This window comes from Pecten maximus, chromosome 5 (assembly GCF_902652985.1).
Source record: "Pecten maximus chromosome 5, xPecMax1.1, whole genome shotgun sequence".
NCBI lineage: Eukaryota > Metazoa > Mollusca > Bivalvia > Pectinida > Pectinidae > Pecten > Pecten maximus.
In genome coordinates, this window is record NC_047019.1 from 7,198,367 (window position 1) to 7,217,636 (window position 19,270).

The 19,270-nt window shown below is 36.2% G+C and overlaps 2 protein-coding genes across 3 annotated transcripts in view; one reads left to right on the forward strand and one right to left on the reverse strand.

Annotated features, from left to right (window-relative positions):
* On the forward strand, window positions 1–687 carry LOC117326732 (putative uncharacterized protein DDB_G0286901). Its single transcript, XM_033883454.1, has one exon. The coding sequence runs from the start codon at window positions 1–3 to the stop codon at window positions 685–687; it is 687 nt and encodes a 228-aa protein (XP_033739345.1).
* A 66-nt stretch (window positions 688–753) lies between these two features.
* LOC117327005 overlaps window positions 754–19,270 on the reverse strand; it is a 98,566-nt gene continuing 80,049 nt past the window's right edge. The window contains exons 9-19 of one of the 2 annotated variants that reach the window (XM_033883814.1): window positions 18,098–18,238; window positions 17,515–17,646; window positions 16,898–16,995; window positions 16,425–16,474; window positions 15,820–15,887; window positions 14,486–14,572; window positions 13,079–13,147; window positions 8,231–8,379; window positions 7,662–7,727; window positions 6,101–6,229; window positions 754–5,550 (exon numbers count right to left, since the gene is read on the reverse strand). In XM_033883814.1, coding sequence (XP_033739705.1) covers window positions 5,352–5,550; window positions 6,101–6,229; window positions 7,662–7,727; window positions 8,231–8,379; window positions 13,079–13,147; window positions 14,486–14,572; window positions 15,820–15,887; window positions 16,425–16,474; window positions 16,898–16,995; window positions 17,515–17,646; window positions 18,098–18,238 — 1,188 coding nt within the window. In that variant the 3' untranslated portion in view covers window positions 754–5,351. The remainder of the gene's footprint in view (window positions 5,551–6,100; window positions 6,230–7,661; window positions 7,728–8,230; window positions 8,380–13,078; window positions 13,148–14,485; window positions 14,573–15,819; window positions 15,888–16,424; window positions 16,475–16,897; window positions 16,996–17,514; window positions 17,647–18,097; window positions 18,239–19,270) is intronic. The other variant, XM_033883815.1, reaches the window with a different exon arrangement.

Sequence of the window (19,270 nt, forward strand, 5' to 3'; positions counted from 1 at the left end):
ATGGACAACTCCTGTATTGACATTAACAGGGACATGGACAACTCCAGCATTGACATTAACAGTGACATGGACAACTCCAGCATTGACATTAACAGGGACATGGACAACTCCAGCATTGACATTAACAGAGACATGGACAACTCCTGTGTTGACATTAACAGTGACATGGACAACTCCAGCATTGACATTAACAGTGACATGGACAACTCCTGTATTGACATTAACATGGACATGGACAAATCCTGTATTGACATTAACAGGGACATGGACAACTCCTGTATTGAAATTAACAGGGACATGGACAATTCCTGTATTGACATTAACATGGACATGGACAACTCCTGTATTGACATTAACAGGGACATGGACAACTCCTGTATTGACATTAACAGGGACATAAACAACTCCTGTATTGACATTAACAGGGACATGGACAACTCCTGTATTGACATTAACAGGGACATGGACAACTCCTATATTGACATTAACAGGGACATGGACAACTCCAGCATTGACATTAACAGGGACATGGACAACTCCAGCATTGACATAAACAACTCCTGTATTGACATTAACAGGGACATGGACAACTCCTGTATTGACATTAACAGGGACATGGACAACTCCTGCAGCATTGACATAAGCAGGGACACGTATCTCCAGGGGAATCCCCTTCCCACTTTGTAGGAGATCTGATAAACAGTACAGTCCACCAAGTCAAACAAATGCAAAAATAACTCCAGATGGCTCAACTTCTTGGAAACAATATTTTATTGTTTTAAATATTAACTGATTAATTTGTCACATTACATAAGATATGGCTTTGTTTCATTAATTGACACAGAAAATTATGGAACAAATTTTTGTTTTAACATACATTTTAATCGGATGCTCCAAGAGATAAATATTAAGACATTTGATGTTCTTGCATCACAGGAGACCTAACTGAAAAGCTTCATCATGGCTAGGCAAGTCTACCAGGCAAGTCTACCATAATATTATGAATGAATAACTCTCTACAGACATTAAACCTCATGGTTTATATTTAGCTATCTTTTGTTATTCTACCCGAATTTGAATCTGAATTTTCATATGCCGGAAAAGAAAAAAGGACAAGGAACGAAGGACACTTACGAAAAATACCCACTCAATTTAGATATTAATTGGGTATAATTTTGTTTGTGTTAAGTATTAAAACAGCAAATGTTAAATATCCAAACTTCCCCAAGATCTGTTTCTGTTTCATATGTTATCAGTTTACCAGTTGTTACCACACATCAGAATATTGGCATGATAATGCAACATATTGCATGCTGCTTGGGCATTTTCGATGCATTCTACAGCACTCTAATATCCGAACATCATTTTCTTTTTGTCAACAATTACCTGTACAGCACATGGCTACTTAAACCAGTTTAAGATTGATTAACTCAAAAATCTTTATTTCTTTACAATAAAATTGTTTTAATTGATATAACTTTATTATGTGTAATGAACATACAAGACTTTTTTTTATCTTGAATATATAATCCGAGAACTGTGATCTTGTATATTGAAAATCAGTAAGTATTATCTGTGTGATAATCATGAGCTTGTGGAAAAACAATAATATCTCCTTAATTTGATCATAATGGTGAAAACAAAACAATGTAAGGTATTTTTAAAATTCATTTATTCAACTTGAGAGTCATTTCCCTGAAAACTGGACATTTATTTTTGACGTGAATATCGTAGATCCTATGACTTTAAAAGATTAAAAAGTTAAAAAGAAACCTGGGTAGGGTCAGAAGCTATTGCATATATATATAAAGTTATTCTCAATCTGGTTTTATTTGTTCTCTTTGTACTATCAAACATCCATCAATCACAGTACTGTCACATGACAATCATGTGATGTTACAAAAATCATACAATTTTTAAATTAATATACATAAATTAACACATTTTACTAAAAAGTATCACAGTATTGATTTTAAAACACAGAAAAAGCATAAAATGCATGTGAATCGTTAAAGATATGACTTTTGAACCAAACATTATAGCAGGTTGAAGATTTGTCAAAACAATGATATGTTGATTCAAGTACTAATTAAAGGAATTTGATTTCTGTCAAATTCATTCTTCAAATTTATAGATATCAGTAATTAAATGTTCAAGTTGACTATGTAGTGATGGCAACAATGATCAAACAACAATAGCTTACAGAGGAATTAATGGGGAAAGTATAAGATGCAGATAACTTATATTATTTCTGAATGAATTGTAAATATAGCATATCATTTTATAATTGATTTTCAAAATTCAGAAGAAAACTCAAAAATCAAAGTATGGTTCTGATTTAAAGGCTAGAATACAACTTGATATCAGATCTTATTTCTTTTCATTAGTGGAAAATAGTAGTGTAATACATGAAATTCCCCTTGAACAATACAAAATGGCATAACTCTATTCAGTATAGCTACATTCACAAGAGATGCAGAAAAAACTTGATAATACAGTCATATTTTCTTTGTGTACCCACATTAGCTTCCTATCTACCATTTCGAATCATCAAAATCCGTTAAGAAATGTAGGTAGAGCTGTTTTACGATATCAAAATCTATACATGTACATTGTAATGCGTAAAACTTGCAAAAACAGTCAAACCCACAATTACTTACTCCACATACATCTACCCACCATTATCATCCTTTTTATCAACTTTCACTGAAATCCACAAAGAAATGATGGAGTTATATTCAAAGGGCTTACAGACCGTAAAACTCTCACAAAATTAGATAAAACCAAGTTGTTCCTTCATTCATATCTACCTACAATGATGGTGTTCATTTGTACCAACTTTTGTCAAAACCCATCAAGAAGTGACAAAGGAGTTGCATTCACAAAGAATAATGGACAGACAGACATCGGCTGTTTGGCAGAGGGGCAAAATGAATTTTCGAAATAAATCTTATCTAAGCTATGATTTTCAGCACATTTTCATCATATCACTTCTGTTGCATGGGTAATAGTGATGATCTTGTATTGTAGAATATCTAGGACAAGGGGAGATAACTATTTGTCAATGGAAAATAACTAAATGAAAAAGCTGGCAAGGACAGCATACTTTACAGTTAATTTCACACAGCTAATATGTGGCAGTTGACTAGTTGGCACAATACGAATAAATTTCGTTTAATACCGCTTAACAAATTTTGCTGTCATGACATGGATTCTTTTGTTCAGTCAGTGGCCCTGTTTAGGGGCAGTCTAGAAGTGGGATGTACAGGCGAGTATTGTCATCATTTAATAATACGTACATAATCTGAAAGTGAATTGTTTTAGTGATGGCTATTGCAGCAAACTTGGTAGGGTAGATGGTAGTTTTTCATATCAAGATGGCAGTAGGAACAGCTGGTTAAAATTGGGTTGACTTGGTGTGGTCAACACTGTCATTGCCATGGTTACCATATAAAACATTGTTTACAGAATGATGAACATGGTTAATTTCCAATGGGTGCAAGTTTCGAACACCTTCGAAAATCAAAATAAATATGCAGCAAATACAAATCCTACAATCCTGAAAATTGTATGAAAATCACAAGATAGCCAGTGGAAATGGCCCAACCCGGGGCAGCAAGAATAGAAAGAAAGATCTGCGCAATGTATTGAAAAAAGATTTCCATGTTCTCCAAATAATAAATGTAAAACATCATCTCCTGAACGAATGTTAAATTAGGGCTAAATATAATCTTGTGAGAAAGTTCATTAGACAGTTATGGGAATCGGCTTTTGTGGTCAATACTCAAAACTTATAATTAGCAATAGCAAACGATTGTTAAAGGAAACAGGGGTCCTGTAGCATTGAACAAAGATTAGGCCAAATCTCATATGCTACGCATGGGACTTTCAAAGCGAAAAAGCAACAAAAAAATGCAAAATACCTGATAACTTATGAGAGGTAATCAAACTCATATAAAAAAGGTTATAGAGGATCGTGAAATCCAGATTAGTTAGTAATTAAACGGGACCAGACTGGAGCGAACATAATTTCCTATGGCAACTGGGCAATGGCTAAAACAGGAAAATACCAATTGTAAATTATGTACATGTATATGATAATGCATGTTAACTTATCCCATAAATTTTTTAATAATGTCCATTGAATATCATTAATGCAAGGTATACCCCAGAAAAAAAGTCTCTGGTAAATGGTAATAATCAGGGCAGACAGAATCTATTTTTAGCATCAGTGACTTAATTTGTTTATATTCAATAGAGTTCTGCGAATTGGGTTACAACCACCATACCAAGTCAGTGTTAAAATTGTGTGACGATGTGCTATTGAGATACATGACAAAACCTTTTTTTAGCAACGATGACCTTGACTTTTAGCTGACCTTGACCCAAATACCTTAGGGGAAGCCACACACAAAGCTCAAACTCCATCTGACAATTAATTTGCAAGTTATCATTTGGCAAACTAAATTCCAATTTTGGGTAACGGTGGCCTTGACCTTTGGCTGACTACGCTCCAAATCAATATTGATTTGCTCTGTTCCTAAGTTTTAAGTATCGTTTCTGAAGTTATCACCCAGACAAGTTTAGTCTCAGTAAGAGTGACCTTGACATTTGGCTGACCAAAGCACCAACTCTTAAGTGTTCTTTTAAACTAGTTAATTACCCAGGGGGAAGCCACCCACCAAGTCTAAACTTCATTCGAATATCAATTCTCAAGCTAATACATGACCAGAAATGGACAAACGACCAGCAACATTCCTGGTGGCAATTATATCGTCCAAATTATGTTTTTCTGGAAATAAAAAACTTGCTTTATTGAGCAGCCTGCTTTATGCTAGTCTGTTTGTCAAAACCAATTTTCTCTTAAAGCCGAGACAAAGTCAAAGAGATGTCATTCTGAAGTTGGAACAAAACTTCTGAGTACCATGGACCTGTGGTGTGACAGTTTGGCAAATCTGGGATGTCCTAAATAAGCTACATATATATATATTATCAAACATTTCTCTTAGTGACTGCACCCTTCTTGCATATCAACATACCACCTACTGGATTGTTTAAGTCAAAAATACATTTATTTTTTAAATACATTTTAATTTACCCAAATAAGATAAACAAGACATTTTAATTATTCCTTATGAAATTAATTGCATTACAGCGAAAGCATATTATCACACATTTTCCCATACAATCTAATTTAATTTAAAATATAACTCTGCTAACACTATCATATTAATTAATGGTTGAAATACCATAACAAAATAATTAAATTAAAATAGTTAGGACAATAGGAAAATCTAATTTTTCATATAAAAACCAAAACATAACAAATAATAATTCTACAGGGGCAGCCATCAGAGAGGTGGATGGTCCATGTGTCGATAGTCTGGAAATACTGGGATGGCTTGGCTTAAGGGAAGGAAGGACATGATGATGCTACACAGGGCCATGAAGAAGACGAGACCAGCTAACATCATCCGTAGCCGCTTGCCTGCTATCTCCCACTCCGGGACCATTTCCCATAATTTCTCCATCACAACTTCCTTGAATGCCCTATAAAAACAAAAGGCTTGTATGAACGTTCAATCTAGAATGACATGGAAAATGGAAAACATGGTGGGTTCACAAACATGTCACAAGAAATAGTGCTGAGAAAATGTGTTAAGTATACAAATTAACAAGACTTCATATCTTAAACAACAACACTGCATGACCTCGGTGTGTTTGTTTATTATTCAATAAGTTTAAAGCTCTGTCAGAAGTGTTACAAGGCATCACTGAACGATTCTTGTCTCTCAATTTTTGATTTTGTTACTATACTAAATCTGGTAGGTGGGAATTTCTCTTTAGCTTTATAAAGGGTTTCCACATTGAGCGCAATATGTTGCCAGTATGCGCAGAACAATTTTTCATTTCTCCATCCTATGACATACCTGTATGTTTAAATCAACCATATCGTTTACAATAGAAATGCAGTTGTATAGTGAATGGATGTGTTATCTACCGCACGGGGGAAGTAGTGATTTCTTGAATATCAAATCACCAACATGTGCTTTTATGGAACAAATGTGTTGAGATGTTACAAATATTTTTGACCCCTGACCTTTCCTCTTCCTCCGGTGGACTGTCATAAGTGTCCATAAGTTCCTCCAGGTTCTGGTTGATGGAGTTCTGGTGTTCCCGTAAGGATGAAAGCTCGCGTCCCATCTGTGCCTTGTAACCTTGCTTGAACCTGCATTGTACAATATCAGCATGATGTCAACAATTCTCCCACTTAATCTCAACCAGTAACCAGCAGAGAAAAAACAAGAGCTGTTGGAGAACAGCATAGCTCGTCTCCCAAATATTTGTCAATAAATATTTAAAATATATTAATTGGAATTGTTTCGCAAATTGCATTAGAAATATTTATATTATTTATTTGATCAGATTGTGTATTGTGTATTCATGCAATTTTCAAAACCATTTCCAATTTATATTTATATGCAAACTATTAAATTAAGCTATGCTGTTGTAGATAGAATTAATATATGAAATAATTGCTTTTGGTCCTATTTCTTCAATTTTTTGATAAAATATTATCCTAATGCGAGTTGTCTCCCTTGACAAATGTGGAACGGTATAAATTGTCTAATGTTAGCATTTTCACATTGTTTTTTTGTAGTTTTACTCCAGAGGAACTATATTGCCAAATATCAACACCCTAGTACAATTATAAAGTGATGCATTAAAACCTTTACTTGCTTTACTTAAAGCAGAAATATTATAAGTCCAAAAATTTAAAAAATCTGGTTTTAAAAAAAAAATCTTTTAGTTTAAATCTGGCAAGGGATAGTTTAACCCTCACAGGGACCATATTACCCTAAATTACTATGCCTTTCAACACTTGCACCAAAAACTTAACATTTGAAAAACCAATGCCGACGCCGAAGTGACAACATAAGGTCTCCCTCTTCTCCGAAGAAACAAGCTAAAAATTAATCCACACTTAAAATCTCCCTCTTCGCCGAAGAAACAAGCTAAAAATTAATCCACACTTATCAATAAATTCAGATTTTAAAGAAAAAATTCTTCTGCTTCTATCACACTCTTCATTTAGCTGTCCATTTATAATTACTTACTGAGTACACTCCTGCACACTTACATGGCAAGAGGCCCATGGGATTGTAGATTCAAAGTCTTTCAGCTAATCATAAGATGTTGCTTAAGAAGTATCTTAACAAAATTTGAACTCCTTTTAAGTCCATAAGTTTAGGTCAAGGCCTTTGCTTTTCACAATCTTTGTCAGGAATCATCCTGGGAACCTACTGGACAAATATCTTTAGTGTTTTAACAAATTTAACCCCTGCAACTTTGAAAATGGGTCAAGGTCACTTCTTTTTGTGAAATTTTTGGGTGTCATCCCAGGAACTCACTTGCTATTATCTTGACCACTATGACCTTGAAAGTAGGTCAAGGTTGTTCATTTGAGCAAACTTAGTATCCATCCATTCCAGCATAGTACTGGCCCAATATCAAAACCCTGGACCTCTTGGTTATTAAGATGTTGAAAATGTCAAACGTTGAAGAATGGACGGTGCACAAAAATCGACAAAAAGATATTGCAATAGGTCGCTTGAGACTTGGTCACAGGTAACCTTAAAAGCAATTCTACAAACACTCACCCCTTTTGGAAGGCTTCCTCCTCTTTAGAATTCTGCTTACTTGGTGATTTGTCCTGAACCTCTTTGCTTGAAATGAGAACAACGGTAGTAAATTTGTATGGATTGTCAATGAAGGCAGTCAATTGACATTTTCACCGAATAAGTGATGAAAGTTACTCTTAAACTTCTAAGTTACTATTCTCAGAATAAATTGACAGGAGTTCTGGTTGTTCCTAATACACATTCTTGAATAAACAAAATATACTTTGAGTACACAGGATTTTCCAATGCAGTTTTTATGATCAGTGAAAATGGAGTAAAAGCTAATTGCATAGTAAAGATCATTGAATATCTTATTTATCACCAGCTCGACACAATCTTTGAACCAAAACCAGGGAAAGGCTAATTGTAGGACCATAAATACTTCATTTTAAAGCATTTTTACTAAACTGAAATAAATATGGATGGGCTTATTGTCTAACAAAACTATTTGTGTTGTTTTTTTGTATTCATGTCACAAATCTGACCTATTCATGACAACAGACCACTGACCATGACTGTGGTCATTCTGACCCTTTACACATACTGACCTTTCCGTTGAGTTCTCACGGGATTTCGGAGGTGTGCCACTGACAGAGGCCTGCTTCCCCAGGGTGGCAGAACCTCGACGAAAAGTGTCTGTAACAGCGTTTTTCATGGCCATAGATGCCACAGCACACTGGAATCGGGATTTGGCATCCTGGACATCAAATAATTATTGTTGTAAGCATTAAATGATATCAAAATTGATTGGTTTGGTTTATTTTGTTAAACCTCCTATGTTAAACGTACTATTAACAGCCAGGGTCATTAAAGGACATGCCAGGTTTTTGAGGTGGAGGAAAGTCGGAGTATCTGGAGAAAAAACACCAGCCTACGGTCAGTACCTGGCAACTGCCCCACGTGGGTTTCGAACTCACAACCCAGAGGTGGAGGGCTAGTGATAAAGTGTTGGGACACCTTAACCACTCAGCCACCGAGTCCCTTATAACAATGGAAACAGAATGGCACACCATCCTACCTGTGGATATTTTGGTGAGCTTCTTTTAAACCAATATTTGAGAAATATTTGAACATGTACTAGTTAACAACAGGAAAGTTTAATGTGGCATTTGGTATGTAAGGCTGTTTAAATTCAAGTTAATAAAAAAAATTGATGTCCATTTTAACTGTAGGATTTAAAACAGATAAAATGAACATAAAACTTTCATTAGTCTTGTTTTAATTCATCATAAATGTACATGGTGAAGACCCTTTTACTTATGTCATGGTATGGCAAAAAAATCGGCACATGGAAACAAGATCATCACTCGATAAGGAACACAGGACATTGGATTGTGTTGACTGTTAACAAGTGATACACATTCTACAAGTTTTAAAACAAAAGTTGTGCATATTTTTTTCATTTTTTTTACTAGGTCAAAATATTACACATACATGTATGATTTATTTAATATCTAAAATCATTATCATATCTATAACACATCATTTTCATACAGTTGTTTATAGATAAAAAATACCATTACAATACGTGTATATCATATAAGGGGTATATCAGCAATATTGATGGTACGGACCATCTTCATATGGTTCCTAATATTCCTGTGTTATAAATTTCATTTCAACTGGTTCACAATAGAAGTAGCCTGAACAAGATTCATCCAAATAGAGGGTTTCTTTTGGTTACCATGACAACCTAATATTCATGTGCCATAAGTTTCATTTCAACAGTTTCATAGCAGTGTCAAAATTAATAAACCGTACATAAATAAATAATGAGGATTCAGAAACAAGAACTGGTACCTTTCGGAAGGTGAGCTAGCAAGAGGCCCAATGGGAAGACTACTGAACATCAAATTATGTGTAATACAATTTCTCTTTTTCAGTAACTCATGTATTATGTCAAATATCATGACCATCACTTTAAATATTAGTACTTTTGTTCCTTGTGACATCAAGCATTAAGTTTTATCACTTTCAACAAATTTGATAAACCTTCATCTAAGCATGATTTTAGAAAACTTGAAAATTTCTGTAAGACGTAAATGTCCCCCGCTGCCACTTGACACCCTGAAACATAGTTTGGTGAGAATAACATCAGCCGTTCCTGAGATAAGATAGTTAAATTGCATTGGGACGGGATGGGATGGGACGGACATGGGTTACACTATATTTCATGGCGGGGGCATAAATATCATGACCCTTAGCATTTTGGATATTTGGAAAAAGTAATTAAAAAATAAGATTTTAAACCATTTTATTCCTGTGATATTGAAAGTAAGTCAAGGTTATATATTTCAACAACATAATACTACTTTGTAGCCCGACATTCTAGCATGTTACTTGCCAAATATTTTGACCCTGTGATTCTTGGTCATTGATCATAACAAGAGGCCCAGGGGCCTTAACGGTCATCTGACTCTAAATTAAAACCCTTATATTATTGTAGTATGCATTCTCTGTAGCAAGTATATAGTGGCACTGTTGGCTATGGTAGCCATCTTGGAATTCTGACCGACCCAATAAATAACAACACTTGGTCTGGACCATCTAAGGATAATTTCTGGTAAGTTAGAGCTGAATCCCACTGGTGGAATTTGAGAAGAAGTTTGAAATAGGTGTTGTTCAGGAAAAGCATGATTGCGCAATCATGTTACAAAATGGCCGCCATTGCTGCCATGTCAAAGTTTTTACGAGACCGAAAAAATAACAACACTTTGTTGGCCCTCCTTCCTTAACATCCTCACCAATTTCCAGCTCAATGGCACCAGTGGAACTGGAGAAGAAGTTTAAAATGTGTTTTTCAAGATGGCTACCATGGCGGCCATCTTGGATTTCAGACCAATCTAAAAAATAACAACACTTGGTCGGGATCATCTCAGGAACATTTCAGGTAAGTTTCAGCCCAACAGCACTGGTGGAACTTGAGAAGAAGTTTAAAATGTGTTTTTCAAGATGGCGGCCTCAGCGGCCATCTTGGATTACCGACCGACCGGAAAAATAACTACACTTGGTCGAGATCATATCAGGATCATTTCAGGCAAGTTTCAGCTCAATAGCACTGGTGGAACTTGAGAAGAAGTTTAAAACGTGTTTTTCAAGATGGCGGCTATGGCGGCCATCTTGGATTTCAGACCTATCTAAAAAATAACTACACTTGGTCGGGATCATATCAGGATCATTTCAGGCAAGTTTCAGCTCAATAGCACTGGTGGAACTTGAGAAGAAGTTTAAAATGTGTTTTTCAAGATGGCGGCTTAGCGGCCATCTTGGATTTCGGACCGACCCGAAAAATAACAACACTTGGTCGGGATCATATCAGGATCATTTCAGGCAAGTTTCAGCTCAATAGCACTGGTGGAACTTGAGAAGAAGTTTAAAATGCGTTTTTCAAGATGTCGGCTATGGTGGCCATCTTGTATTTTGGACCGACCCGAAAAATAACAACACTTGGTCGGGATCATATCAGGATCATTTCAGGCAAGTTTCAGCTCAATAGCACTGGTGAAACTTGAGAAGAAGTTTTAAATGTGTTTTTCAAGATGGCGGCTATGGCGGCCATCTTGGATTTCGGACCGACCCGAAAAATAACAACACTTGGTCGGGATCATTTCAGGATCATTTCTGGCAAGTTTCAGCCCAACAGCACTGGTGGAACTTGAGAAGAAGTTTAAAATGTGTTTTCAAAATGGCGGCTTTGGCGGCCATCTTGGATTTCGGACCAACCCGAAAAATAACAACACTTGGTCAGGACCATCACAGGATCATTTCTGGCAAGTTTCATCTTAATCCCACTGGTGGAACTTGAGAAGAAGATTGAAATGTGAAAAGTTTACGGACGGCGGACGGCGGACGGCGCACGATGCACGGCGCATGGCGCACGGCGGACGACGACGGACGAAGCATGATGGCTATAGGTCATCCTGACCCTTCGGGTCAGATGACCTAAAAAGCCATTGAAATATTGAACACATTTGAACCCTGTGATCTTGAAAATAAGTTGGCATGATTCATTTGAACAAACTTAGTAGCCTTTAATTCCATCATGCTACTGGGCCAATATCATGACCCTTGACCTCTTGGCCTCTTGGTTATTGAGATGTTGTTCAAAGGGCTGCCGGCCAACCAGAAGAAGGATAACTTCCTTCCCGTTTTATTTTCTAGGGAAATGCTCTGCTGAAGTAGGAATATCTGCATTGAGAATTGTAACTTTATCATCTCATTTACATATGATATAGCCTTCTCCAAGGTCACACCAAAGTTTTACTGTATGCATATCGTACCATTTTGTATACGGTTAACCTTTGGTCAGCTCGAACAAAATTAAATATATATTGATGAAATTATATAAAAATTATGCCTCAGAAAATAAGCGTTAGTTCAAAGTATCAGAGTCAATATCAACAAAAATCTCAGCACCATATACCATTTTCTTTCTCATACCAGAAGTGAAGACACTAAGCACCGGAAATTTTTCTATGATTTCCCAGGGGCATACAACATTGAGGATATTATCCTTTTACAGATGGACAAAAGCTGGGGAAGCTGGTAAAATCATGTCCAGCACATAAGGCCTAAAAAAAGGTTTAGTTTCCGGTAACCCGCCACTCCCTATTTTTAAACCCCTGACCCCGTAGTTTTTATTGACTAAAATACATAAAGAATCAATCCGGTCCGGAAATCAAGATCCTATTTGAGAGATTTAGACAATTAAAGTTAAAGTATCACCTGTACGCTTTACTTGTAAAAAACGGCCCATATGCGATTCGAGTGTCTTTAGTTACTTAGAATGTGTAAAACAATCATGGCGGGATGCTGTCTAAATATAAATATAAAATGTAGATTTACATGTTACTTTATGCACATATGGATCATATTCCAGTGTTTAATTAATCAAATTAAAGATATGAAAAATAAAGAAAGAAACGACAAACAGAATAAAAAGCTTTTCCGACCTACCTACCCCCTTTTTTTTTGGGGGGGGGGCTAAGTATCATTATTTGTTTTGTTCCCTGACCTGACTATCTAAGGATCTTTCCTTCGACAATCTATATCAATAACATAAATCCGATGAATGAATCACCTCACACAACACAGCCTAGTTGTCCATGATGGCCTTGTCTTTTCCGTTTTGCCTTGGGGTTGTAAATTTTGTTTGAGTTGATTAAAACTATATTAAAAGTTATGTAACACCTTTAAATATTTTGAATAGTTATATTCATGCAGCATTTTCAGTGAAACAAGCTAAACCATTTCTGCCATTCGATAAATAAATCATGGTTTATTTCAAACTACAAAATGCCCTGCATTCATGCACTCTTTGTGGTACACGTCTTTTCTTTATTATTTATCTTTTGGTAATTGACAATCAGTCAATGGGGAGTGCATGGAATTCTCACCTCCGTGTCTGGCGAGTCTTTCCTGGGCCATGTTGGTTGCTTGCATTCCAGAGACAGAGTAGAAGCATCCTATCGAGACATGCCAAGATTATATACATTACTAGAGCTAGCAGTGTGAGAGATCTGGCCAAAGCTGACAGTTGTGTCCCCTTAATCTCAGATGTGTAGGCCATATTAACCAATAAGCCACTCCCACTCCTCCTCCAGTTGATTTCCCTATTTGTGACCCCTACCCCTTGGGACCTCACCTGACCCCTACCCCTTGGGACCTCTCCCGACCCCTACCCCTGTCCCCAGGGTCAGACCAACTTATTTACAAATTTTAGAATTGACTGCCCTTCAAAGCGATGTTGCAGACTGGTTGGAATCAGTTATTTTTTTACATTGGGGCTTTGCTTGGCCTTTTGTCAGGGGTTATTGAACCAGTCCTATTATTCACTTTTAAGGACTTTACAGTAGCATTTTAAAGAAAATGTGGAGAAATGCTGGACGCTACACCATGGCTTAAAGCTCATTGGTATGAATCTGACCTTTTAGACCAATGTTATGAGTGATATAGGATGTTGGATAGCCATAACAACACTCCTCCCCCACCCATCTGAGGCACAGAGGTGATGCTGAATTTGTTTAAAGAGCAAAACCGAGGTTTTTATTTATTTAGCCATAAAGGACAAGTTATCAATAACAGAGAAGTGACCAATCCAAGACAAGGATAGAGAGAAGTGACCAAACACAGACAAGAATACAGAGAAGTGACCAATCACAGACAAGGAGACAACAACTACAACAGCTTTGGTACAGGAAGAGGTCAAAGTTCACAGAAATATATTTACATGAGCTTATATAAAAATATATATTTGCATTGATATAGTGTATATGAAAAAATAAATATAAATAAATGCATATTCTAACAGACAATGAAATACTAGCAATGATGTTTGATGAGGAATTTTGATAAATTGTCTGAAACTTGTATCTACAATATAATATAGTCTACTGAAATAGGATGAATCATGCTGAAGCTGCCGCTCGAAACAGCCATATATAAATATCTTCAAATGAATATTTTGTAAACCGTGACCTCTTATAAACAAAATTAGTGAGATTAAAAAAAAAAAAAAAAACAACACTGTGTCATTGAAAACTTTAAATGTTGAGTCAAAAATAATAATTAATGTGCAAAAAATACATAGAAAAATGGTAAATATTTTCAAAATGTTATGCAATCATTAGACAATTCATAAATCAGAGCCAGTTGTATATATCACAAGCAAGGTGCATGTGGCTGGTCTCTGCCTAGTAAAATTTTGCAAAATCTGACTATATGGCTACAAAATTGTACATTAAGAGAAAGAATATCCCGATGTGTTAGATAATTATAATGACTGATTAAGCTGAAGATTATACCATGGACGATGAGTGGGTGAAAGTTGGAACGCCTGTCCCTCCCAGTGCCCGAGGGATCGCTACCTCACTGACACGACGACCCTTCATCTGAAAAAAAAAAAAAAACATTTTTCAAAGGTCATTTCAAATATGATTTTTAAATGTTGAATTATATTGTAGGACACAGAACTATTTAACAATCAAGGAAACATGTCCTTTGTACAAAATGATGACGTAAAGTCTGAATGTACTCTGAATCTTGGCTCTATTTTCAGCAACATTTGACCTTGACAACTTTCTAAACCCCTTATTGCATATCTGAAAATGAGTGTATCATCCTGTGCTATTCAGAAAGTGTGGCATTCCATAAAGGCTTCTTAAGCTGTATTTTGACAGTTCTATTTATAGTAACAGCTACATGATCATTTACAACTTTATAAACCCCTATTACTGCATTTCACCACTCGTCATCATGTGAAATTTCTGAAAGCTTGGCCCTCTGCAAAAGTGTCAGATGATATATTTTTGATAGCATATTCTCGGCTCTAGTTTTAGTAATAGCGACCTTGAAATTTGGAACTTCTTAAGTCCCTACCGCACAACCTCACATCACAGAGTAAAACAGAAAGTTTTACCTTTCAGATTTGGCGATAATCTCTGGAAATAGGAAGTGCTGACAGATGGACACCATGATTATCATAGCCCACCCACCTTGCAAAGGTGTGACGATTTAAATAACAAAGAGCTATAAGCCTGCATGGTTGTAGTGCTTTTCTGTGACTGGAAACTCTACTTCGCTGGGAGATAGACAATGACTACTTACTCATGACTTGACCTTGACTGGAGACCTTGACCTTGCTGGGAGAGGGACAATGATCGCTTACTAATGACTTGCCATGACTGGAGACCTTGTTGGCAGAGGGGCAATGATCATCATTCTATTGTGACTTACCCTTGACTGGAGACCTTGACCTTGCTGGGAGAGGGACAATGATCACTCATGACTTACCCTTGACTGGAGACCTTGACCTTGCTGGCAGAGGGGCAATGATCATTCTATTGTGACTTACCTTTGATCGGAGACCTTGACCTTGCTGGGAGAGGGACAATGATCACTCATGACTTACTCTTGACTGGAGACCTTGACCTTGCTGGGAGAGGGACAATGATCACTCATGACTTACCCTTGACTGGAGACCTTGACCTTGCTGGGAGAGGGACAATGATCACTCATGACTTACCCTTGACTGGAGACCTTGACCTTGTTGGGAGAGGGACAATGATCACTTACGAGTTACCCTTGACTGGAGACCTTGACCTTGCTGGGAGAGGGACAATGATCACTCATGACTTACCCTTGACTGGAGACCTTGACCTTGTTGGGAGAGGGACATAGACCGCTTACTCATGTGTGGAAAATCACCTGCAAAATCATGAACCAAATATTAAGCTTAAGCTATAGTGGATTTTCTTCTAATGACATTTGAAATTATATATAAAACACGGACAGAGTAGAATTTGGGAAAAAAAAACTGTTCCATGGAATCATACAGTATTTTTAGCAATGCTAGCTTTGACTCATTGAAAAGAACATATCTGAGTCTGGAGAAGAAACTTGTTAAAGTTTCACTGGATTTTGCTCATTTTGGCTTCAGCTATCTGGTTCGCAGGAGGTTAGCCATGATCAATATTGTGCATACATCAACCACCATCTCACATTATTAATTCAAAGCAAGACTGGTTTAATTCCAAAGGAAATTGAACAAATCACAGTAAAAGAATATGATTAATATTTGATATAGCCATTCAGGACAAGTAGCATTTTTAGCAAATATTTGAAGGATGGATAGCAGATGGATGAAGGATAGGCTGCCAGGGTTAACTATAAGATAAATATGACGTCTTGATATATCAAGAAAACAGCATTCCATATTTACACAAGAACACAAGTTCAACTTACCTATATCTAAACCCGCACTTCCAAATGGACGACTGTCTTGTATAAGTTTTCTGGAAAAACAGTTTTAAATTATAGCTTGGAAAGAAGAAACTATTAATAACTGAACTTTGCCATGAAGTACATATCAATTTTAGGATGTACGCGAATTAAATTTGATAGGAAAAAAAAATAAAGTTAGAAAGAATTCACATATTGCGAGTATTTGTACATACAGTTATTGGCAGAAATCTGTAATTGTCTCTATTAGCATTAAAATCTATGGTGAAATTTCATACATTTTCGATTTTATAATATTTATAATTTTTTGAAAGAAGATGATGACGATGTTGCTGAATTAATTTATAATATTCAATAAAATTTTTGAATGTTAATGACGATGTTGCTGAATCAATTTATGATTTTCAATTAAATTTTTGAATGTTTGAATATCAAAATTGTAAGAGAAGGTGACGGAGAAGAGTGTTGATCCTCACCTAGCTTCCTCAAGTTCTGCGTTGACACGCTCATGGACCATACGTATAGTATCTACATGTGTTATCATTATCTCTATTGCCTTGCTCATCCTCTTCTCCTACAAAATATCAAAACACACATACTGTTTTCTTAGATTTCACAAAGGATGCCTTGGGACTTGTATTTGTGAAGAATATAGTAAAACTTAATTATCATGTACCAGACGTGCTCTACATATCGAGATCTCTAGTGCCCAAGTTTGTTATGGAATCAATGAAGGAATTTGTTTGAATAATTCCGACTAAAATGGAAATTTAATAGCAAAGAGGTCTAGTTTGATCTCTGCAAATTTGTAATGCATACAAAAAATTTCAATGATGGGAGCATTTTCAGCTGATTAAAACATAAATTATATTGATACTTAATATTTTGAAGGTTAGGAAAGGAGGGAACAAATTTTTCACCAGATAAATAATGCATACACTTTGAAATATTTTCATGCAAATGAATTACCTAGTACTTATTATTCAAATAATTTTGTTGAATGAATTAATTCCATGGGCTGGTGTGCTTATTTTTAGATCAGAATGTCACTTTCTTTGTACTGTATATAAGTTCTTCCCAATATCATATTTACCTGTTGTACTGCCCCGAATACCTCCGCCCGACTCGACACTCGGGCTGCAGCTTGTTCGAGGATGTCTAGGTGTGCCTGTATTTTCTTGAGGACATCTCGTACCTGTGAGTCTGTACATAACTGGTTCAGCGTCTGTAGGACAGGCAGAAACCTAATATAAGTACAGTTATCACTTACCAATAATTCCAATACTATAGTAATTAAGACCTCAATCTGATAATATGATTACAAAGCAATTGAGCAATCAAGAGTATTTGTATACAGCTTATATTGGTCTAAAGATGAAGATTGAGGAAATGCTAATCTTACCATTTTGGGCTGCATCCCTCAGCCCCTTGTAGTCTAGAAATTATCAAAGTATTAAACTGTTTTCACAGAGTAATAATTAATCAAGTTTTAATTATTTTCTATCCAAAAGTATCATTCCCTTGGATAAACTATATATAGTAAACTTCATCCCCACCCAAGGGCAATCATGAAGCCCAGGAGTATATAGTAACATAAGGCGATTTGAATAGCCCACCATCTGATGATGGCCTTTGGGTCAGCTGAGCTAACTACATTAAGATTTTTCCCTTCCTACCTCCAGATTTTCCTTGAGTCCTTTTAGTTCCGTGTCCACGTTTTGTTCTGCTATATCCCGTGACCTTTCCTGTATTTCCAGACGTTTTTCCAAAGTTAACTTGTCAGTTTTGAATGCCAAGGACAGGCTGGTGAATTTTTTCTAAAGTAAAATCAAACAAAAGTTCACTTTAATTGAACAAACAAACAGACCACAAGTTTGTTAGAAACTTGAACTGTAACCAGTGGCTAACTAACTCATACGCTACCAATCATTTTAATAAAACAATTGTTAGGAGTATCAAATTCATAGATACATACGGTTGTTAATACAAAAACCTGTGTATATTGACAAGGCTACTATGACAAAAGGACAACCAAAAAGGCCTATGGACAGATGGACAGGGGCAGACAAAGTGATTTCAGCATACCCACTTCATATCAGTAGGTTATGATAACCAAAATGTAATAATTGTAGTTTATTTGTTTTTGCTCAACGTCCTATTAACAGCCGGGGTCATTTAAGGACGTGCCAGGTTTTGGAGGTGGAGGAAAGCCGGAGTACCCAGAGAAAACCACTGGCCTACAGTCAGTACCTGGCAACTACCTAACGTAGGTTTCGAACACACAACCCAGAGGTGGAGGGCTAGTGATAAAGTGTCGGGACACCTTAACCACACGGCCACCGCGGCCCCTCAATAGTTGTAGTTTAAAAGTAACAAAACAAGGGCGAAAGATTAACTATGTTGAAAAAACAACACAGAATGCCCTTGTTAACAGGCAATTGTAATTCTAACTCAAATAAAAAAAATAAGATTTGAATGAGGACCATTGAAAGAGGAGAAAAGACCAGATGATCCAAAAGTGTAAACGTCTCCTGTGTCATCCACGACAACGCCATACAAATACATTATGTATGCAGTTGTTCAAATTCTGGTGAAGTCAAAATTTTAAACTGAGAACTTAAGTTGGTGACAATTTAACCACTAGGCATATAAGCATCAAACACGTCAAACTTCATATCGTGAAAGAGTTTATTTTCCAATTAGGTCATGATGTCCATGAAACGTCGCCATTCATTATAAGTTTGTCCGTAAAAAGGTTTATATCTAGATGGATCAAAGAAATTATGATATTGGTCTAGAGCTTTTGCAGTTCAGTCATTCCAACCTATTGGGTCCCGTTTTATTTAGTC

What these genes read in the sequence shown, in the direction of transcription:
- LOC117326732 (XM_033883454.1), top strand. Translation starts at nt 1, where the DNA reads ATGGACAACTCCTGTATTGACATTAACAGGGACATGGACAACTCCAGC.